Source organism: Rhopalosiphum maidis, chromosome 4, assembly GCF_003676215.2.
Source record: "Rhopalosiphum maidis isolate BTI-1 chromosome 4, ASM367621v3, whole genome shotgun sequence".
Lineage (NCBI taxonomy): Eukaryota > Metazoa > Arthropoda > Insecta > Hemiptera > Aphididae > Rhopalosiphum > Rhopalosiphum maidis.
The window spans coordinates 35806244-35814235 of record NC_040880.1 but is presented as its reverse complement, the minus strand read 5'-3'; the positions used below and the strand labels follow the sequence as shown (position 1 = coordinate 35814235).

At 29.7% G+C, this 7992-nt stretch overlaps 1 protein-coding gene across 1 annotated transcript; it reads left to right on the top strand.

Annotated features, from left to right (window-relative positions):
• The first annotated feature begins 3042 nt into the window (after positions 1-3042).
• LOC113558336 (gastrula zinc finger protein XlCGF71.1-like) lies at positions 3043-7036 on the top strand. The gene is made up of 2 exons (XM_026963799.1): positions 3043-3693; positions 6188-7036. The coding sequence occupies exon 2, from the start codon at positions 6191-6193 to the stop codon at positions 6959-6961; it is 771 nt and encodes a 256-aa protein (XP_026819600.1). The 5' UTR covers positions 3043-3693; positions 6188-6190; the 3' UTR covers positions 6962-7036.
• The last annotated feature ends 956 nt before the right edge of the window (positions 7037-7992 follow it).

The window sequence follows — 7992 nt, the reverse complement described above, 5'->3', positions numbered from 1 at the left end:
ATATGTTATATGATGTAGACAATGTAGTTAGACGACAGATAAGATAAGTAAAGAAGACACTACCTATATACTATTGTTTGCCTGTTTTGGCATACCTATTTTACATTCTAATCAATACTCTGCAGACAAGAAGCATATAGTTATTAATATATTATATAATAATTAAATTTCCTATAGTAATATTTCTTTTGGTAACAACTGAAAAAGGCAAAATAACTTTAAACATTTTATTGTGAGTTATAGGGATAAAATATGATGCCTACATTAAATCAGTTTATATAATTAAATCACGATATAAATTATACTTGCTTATTGTTAATATATTTTGTAGTAAGTACCTACATAAAATGTAATACTATTTAATATTATATTCTAATTATTATTACATTGATGACCTTGCAATAATACAAAAAGCGATTCTATCAGGCGTCCTGTTCTCACTTAGGCGATCGATATTTTTTACTTTCTATGAAGTGATATAACATTTAAACTTAGACATTTTAGTAAAATAATTTACTGTTGATCAGATGATACGTAACTAGTTTAAAGAACACAGTTTTATAACTAGATAAAATGATTAGAACATTTTCTTCTTTTTGTGCATTAATGATTGTTATAATGTTATGAAAATGTATATTATTACATAATTTAAAAACAATATAAGAGAATAAAAATTCAGAAAAATATACTTTAGGGGACACGGAAATCAGCCAATTAATTAATTATTATAGTTTTTGGTAAAAAAGGATTGCTGAATACCTGAATATGATGTCTGTCTATGATAGTAAATATAATATTAAATCATACTTCCTGGTCTGCTTTATGTAAAATGCTTAAGTTTTAATCTAAAATGTTAAGATTCATTTTTGCTATTAATTTTTATTTTTATTATTGAAACTGAAATTTAGACGTTTAAAAAACATTAGGAGCTATGACTTAAAACTTGTAGTAATTAATAATTATCATAATTCAATACTTATTATATATATTTTATATTTTATAGGAGCACACCTACTAAGTAAATTATTTTATGTTATACTTTATGTAAACAAAGCAATATTTTTTCAAATTTAACCTTTTTTATTATTCAAAAGGATCAAGCTATTATACAAATTACCAACTGCATTTTAAATTTTTTCATTATTCAAATATTTGATGAATAAATATTATAAAATTTAATGATTCGTGAATAGATCGATAGTTATATTAATTATAATTATATAGTACAAAATTATATATAAATATTGCTTGGTTTACACTTCAGAATAATAAAATAACTAAAACATAATAATATAATATGTAAACATCTAGACACCTATAGTGTTATAACTTGAAATAACCGTAGGTATACCGTACGTACAGGGGCAGCATATGCAACAAATACTGCATCTGAATATTTTTTTGATAGGTACCTAGTTATTTTATTGACAATATCAAATAATAGTATATTTTACTTTTACATACAATTTTTTTGAAACATTAGTTATAGCAATAACTTCTCACAAAGAAAGTTATCAGAAGACTGGATTATAGAGCACTTGAAATACATAAATAATTACTATACTATATATTTGTCATGAAATAATGTGTAATAAAAAAGAACAATACACAAAAGTTTTGTTTTACTAAGTACCTCAAATCTCAATACTTAAATATTATTATCTTATGGTATTTAGTACCTATTTACTGTAATTTAACTATTGTCTTCGCAATAATCACTTTTTAATACTTCGTGGAAGAAAGAGCAATGCCAAAAGTAAAAAATTCAGTATTTTCTCACTTTATAAAGTAAACCAGAATAACAATAAAATATTTTTTTAGAGAAACGAGAATTTTGATAAAATTGTTCATGTTTTATTTCAGGAAAACAACGATTTAGCGTGAAGCCACATACGATTTTTTGAAGAGCCTATCGAAGTTCTAATTGTTTAAATTTAACAAAATTGGATAATGAAACAACAAATTAAGAGTTGTTGAAATAACAAATTTGTAGGTATTTCGTCTACTTGTTGCACCCGACGGCTGCTATACAGTGGCGTTTTTACCGCACGATCTACCAAATATTACCTATTAATAATTCAGGGCTCAGATAATGTTTTTTATTGCAATCTTTCACTCGCCCGACGGCGTTCAACAGACCAGAACGACTAGGACGAGTGATAAACGGGTAACTGATGTACCTCCAATTCGGCATGAAGCCTACGACGCATACAAAACGCTTTCGAGCAGTTTATAGAGGTTTAGACTGATGCAAAAATTGAGTTGCCTTCTCCCACCCCACAAACAACAACAACAACAACAACAAGAAAATAACGTCATTGGCTGGTAGTACAGTGTTGCAAAATTAGATATCAAGAAAGCGTATTGGGACAACGCAATCGAAAAAACTATCGAATGAGACTCGATAGCGCCGGAAACTTTTATTAGTTCCAGTCGCTCCACACCGTTTTTTTAACGGCCAGAATCACGGAAATCGATTATGCTCAAACGCTTTTGAAAAAATTCTAAGGATTCGATCGGTTCACGGCGGTTCCCGTCCAATACCAAAACGAAAAATATTGATATGTACGAATAATTCGAAATCGGTTTCGACGGTACGGTATCCGGACCCGGATCGTTCGTCGACACAAAAACATATTATTATTATTGACATAGTCGCGATCACCACCACAGTCTTCAGGGACGGCGTGCCGAATCCGAGCCGACCGTTTCGTACTCGGCCGTGTACACCATATTACTACCTATCAAAATCAAAACCAAAAAAAAAAAAAATTGTATTAATTAACATTGTTATTATTTATTATTATCCGCCGGGAAATACCGAAAACGTTTGCGAAACGAACGTCGTCCGTGGGCCGGACGGAACGTAATTTTTTTCCCCAACCGACGCGAGCCGTGCGCACACTGCACGACAGACTGATATTGTTATTGCCGTATTCGTTCGGTGATAGGTGGCTGATAGTGGACGGACGCCAGGACGCTTGGGACACGTCACGGACCGCCGCCACGGCGACGCCATCGCGCCCGTGTCCGGAATCGCGGCGATATTTGTGTTCGACGCGGCACTACCTATCGAACGACACGTCTTCCCCGCCGCGCCACAGTCGCCCAGCCATCGATTAATAATAGTAATAATGATATTGTTATTAATCATTCCGATTGATGTTTTCCGATATCGTCTCCCGTAGACCGATCCGCGCGATATTATTATTACTATTATTATTTATTATTATTATTAATACGGTGCGTTATTAACATTATTATTATTATTATTATCGTCGTACGGGTTGCGGATCACATGGTTTAAGTTCCACGATAACGGTTATCAACGTCTGTCGTGTCCATTACGGTTGTGTCGCTGCGGTGTCGACGGTGTTGTTGTTGTTCCGTACTGCACAGCACAAAGCCCGAGTTTTGTTATTGCCGCCGCGTCCGTTCGGAATATTCTGCGCGTGCAGCGGCCGTCGCCGTTACGTCCGTCATCCGGTCATCGTCGCCGTGTGCACTGCGGAGTGATTTGCGTCGTCGGCGGTGCGTTCATCAGTGGCATCCGTCGTTTGGGGCCGCCGCGGACGGCGTCGTAGCCGCGACGATCGTCGGCAGTTGTTTACAAGACGGTACTAGTCGGGAGCGACGCGCACACAACAAGTGGCCGACATCCGGCGCGCGGACCAGATCCTCTCGTGAAACACGGTTAGACATCATTTTCAATAAATAATAATGTACCTGTGCCTAATCTACGTATGTAGTCGATAAATTGTCGACGTTGACACACGCCCCTGGGACTTGGGTATAACCATAGGACGAACCTAACCTGCCGAGAACTCTTTTGTCCGTGTTCCTTGACACTTGTGCGCTCTCTCTTCTGCTTCGGTGGTATGAAGCTATTGATGAGCCGTGTCCATCTGTGTTGGTTCCCGGCTGTATATGTAAGACCGTTGAATAGTTGTGTTGATTTGATTACTTTATTTGTTGTCTTTTCGAGTCGTACCCGACCATAAGGGTTCTAATTAATCCATCTTGTATCAACCATGGTTCACGACTGTACCATATGTATTCGATTATGATATTATGTTCGATCGCAAAACATATATTTGTCAACCCGTTATTTTTGAGATTTAGGTTCTTACTGTTTGTTGCACTTAAATAATTAAAATATGTATATTTATCTTAATACTTGGTCTTATTTTTTTTATCAAATAGTTAATGGTTGCTCTGTATTTAAAGTAATTTTTATTCAACTATCTGTATGCTGAAATAACAGGTTTATTTAAAGTAAGAAACTAAAATTTAAATTTGACCATGAACAATTACATTTTTTTTTAAAGTTGTCTATGTAGGTTGATTTAAACAAACAAATTGACAATGGTAAATAAAAATAATCCAAATACCTAGCGATAACCCATCTACATAAAGTATATTAAGTATACCTATAATGATATTACATACCTGAATAAACACTTTTAAAAATTTAGATTGTATATTTACTATAAATAATTATCTAGATACATTTTTACAATATATATTGGAGTCAATTAAATAATATAAGTACTAATTCTATAAGTTCACTAATAGTGGGTCACGACTCATGACTTAAAAGTGGGTCACAATGAAATTCTTAGTGGGTCATGTATTTTTTTTTTAATGTTAAACAATTATTAAAGAATTTTAATAAATAATTAATATTATATCAATGATATTTTTTGAGTTTATTTTCTACATTTAAGAGTATTAATATCCTGTATAATGTATTAGTTAATTAGTAATAACAATAAAATATTAAAATATCTTATTTTAAACATTAAATTATCTGATAAGTGTATTCAATTTTTTGACAATCATTGAAGTAATTTGTTTTACTAAATACATAATTTATCATTATAAATACATTCTCATTTCTCATCTAATTTATATGTTTCAAAATCATGATAAACATTTCATTATTTTACTATAATAATTACTTGGACTCAATTGGTATAAATCCTGTTATTAATTATTAACAATACTAATAACTATTAAACTATTAAATTTTCGTAAATATTTCATAATTTAGTGTACTTAGTTATTCCCTATTACATTTTATAATTGATTTCAATTGTACCTATACTCCTGTAGCAAATGTTGAACGTCTAGGTATGGAAATTAACATTATTCTAATGATTATTGATCTTTATCACTTCATTTTGTTACTGATTTTTATTCCTGCACTGCATTACTTTTTACAGTCTACTATTCATTACTTAATTTTTTTTACGTATTCAAATTATTAGTGAGATTATTAGTTAAATAGTAGGTAATATGATTTTTGTAATTTTTTTTATTTTTTAGGATAATAAAATAATATTTAATAAATACTTATTAAATTTATTGGTTATTTCTAAAAAATATATATATTTTTATCTGATAATTACTTAGGTAATTACCTAATACTTAATAAATATAAAATATAATATATAACTGAATTTAAATTAAATGTTGAAAATAAAACACCAATGTAGGTGTACTTATTTATTTAAAAATACAGGATAATCTTAGAAATATTTTGGTAGTTGGTTTAGTTGAGATAACCAGAAAATACCTTATATTTTACCAAAAAAAAAAAAAAAATAGGATCAAATACCGTTTATTACAAACTAAAAATTGACCAATGTAATTTAAATTGAATGTACCATTTTCACAAATCTATTATTTGCAAAACTTAAATTATGATACCTATTTAATGATTATATATTGAAGTTAATAAAAATAAATAAATAAATAATGTAAAAACATGCTTAGATATGATAGATTTAATAGTATTTATGAAAACAAGTAGAACATGAAATTTTTATGACTTAAAAATTATACCAACATACTAAACTATTATTGTTTACTTAATAAACAGTTTTTATTAAGGAGCATCCAAAGGAACATTTATTTGTTGTTTTACATAATAGATGTAGTATAAGGTTGAAACTGAAAAGCTGAAATTATAAAACAATTAAAAAATATTGGTTTTTAAAATATATATTACTATCTAGGTGTTTTAAGTATTTTATAGTTATCTAACAATATACATTTTATCAATGTAACATTTGTTTTTTTAATTAAGTAATATTTGTATCATTCATAGTAAAATGTTAAATTTGTTGATTATCTATTAGTCAAGTTTATCATTGTAAATATAGTATTTTTTTTTTTTTTACAGTGCATGAGGTCTCAAACTGGAAAGAAGTCATTTCCATGTAAGGCCCATTCAAATTTTTCATGGTTAATGTCAAATTTAAATGTACACATGAGTTCTCGTACGGGAGAGAAACCATATACGTGTGACATCTGCTCAAAATCATTTACTTTAAATCAGCAACTCATTACTCACATGAGGACTCACACGGGAGAGAAGCCTTTTTCATGTGAGGTTTGTCTAAAACCTTTCTCTACAAATGGCAATTTAAAAATACACATGAGGTCTCACACAGGAGAGAAACCTTTTTCGTGTGATGTTTGCTTAAAATCGTTTACCCTAAATCAGCAACTAATTACTCACAAAAGGTCTCACACTGGAGAGAAGCCATTTTCTTGTGATGTCTGTCTAAAATGTTTTTCTACAAATGGCAATTTGAAAGTTCATATGAGGTCTCACACAGGAGAAAAGCCATTTTCATGTGAGGTGTGTCTAAAATCATTTACTCTAAACCAGCAACTAATTACTCACATGAAGTCACACACGGGGGATAAATCATTTTCATGTGAGGTATGTCTAAAATCATTTCCTGTTAACGGTTCATTAATCAAACACATGAGAGTCCACGCAGATAAGAAGCCATTTTCTTGTGATCCATGTAAAAAATGTTTTCCCCAAAATGGCCAGCTTGTATCACACACAAGAATTCAGGAGGACCCAAGGATGCTTGAGGATAATGCTAATTGTATGATGTCGACTTACAAAAAGTCCTTTAATTTAAACAGTAATATTTATTAATTGACTGTTCAAAACAATAAATTGTCTTAAATATAAGTTTTTAACATTTAATAAAAATAATTTTTGATGCTTAAATATATGTTTATATTTATTTATTAATTTAAAATAATTTGCTAGTGCAAATAATCTATGATAACAATATTGTTATACCAGTACATTATATTATTTTTACATTTACTTTTTTTTTATTGGAACTATTTGCTTACACAATTTAATACTAATGATATTATATTTTTCGAGTTAGAGTTATTGACGTGAATATATTTAATAATGACTTGTAATAATAAAATTATCTTAAATACTTAGTAACTTACGTCCTACACTGGGTTTATATTACCCAAGGGTGTAATCATCGCAGTTCATCTTGGTCTTTGGATTATACTACTTGTGAGAGGTAATTTTTGGTGATATAATTTTACGCGCTAATGTACCTTATTTAAATAAAATATACTGAAGGTAAATAATTATTTAAATCTACCTGGTAATTTTCTCGTTTTTATTCAAATATTATTGTTATCATTAAATATTGATACACATCAACTACCATGTTTTTGATAATATGTAAATATTTACTACTTTATTCTGACATATTTCTAGTTTAATATTAACAGCAAGAGCATTCTATCTTTAATGAACGGTCATAAAGCCAATATGAACTGTGTGGATTATATCTAACATGACGTACTTACTGCTTTGGTCTTTGATAATATTTCTATAATATGATCTAAGATGTATTGTATCAATTGTAATTAAGTTAACCATTGCGTAAATCTATTCATTTAGTAATAACTAATCTTGAAACGCATTATTTTAGATAGAATATATTGCTGTAAAAATATACAGAGAAAATATTGAATTCATGATAGTGTTATTATGGTTAGTAATTTTTATATTATTGTAGTAAAATCAAAGTGATATGCGATGTCATAAAAAATATTGGAGTAAGCTTAAAGTTATCAGTTTTCAAACACTAGTGAATTACGCCGAAAATGTTTTGTTTTTAATGGATTGTAATGTTGTATATTTTTTTT

What these genes read in the sequence shown, in the direction of transcription:
- LOC113558336 (XM_026963799.1), top strand. Translation starts at nt 6,191, where the DNA reads ATGAGGTCTCAAACTGGAAAGAAGTCATTTCCATGTAAGGCCCATTCA.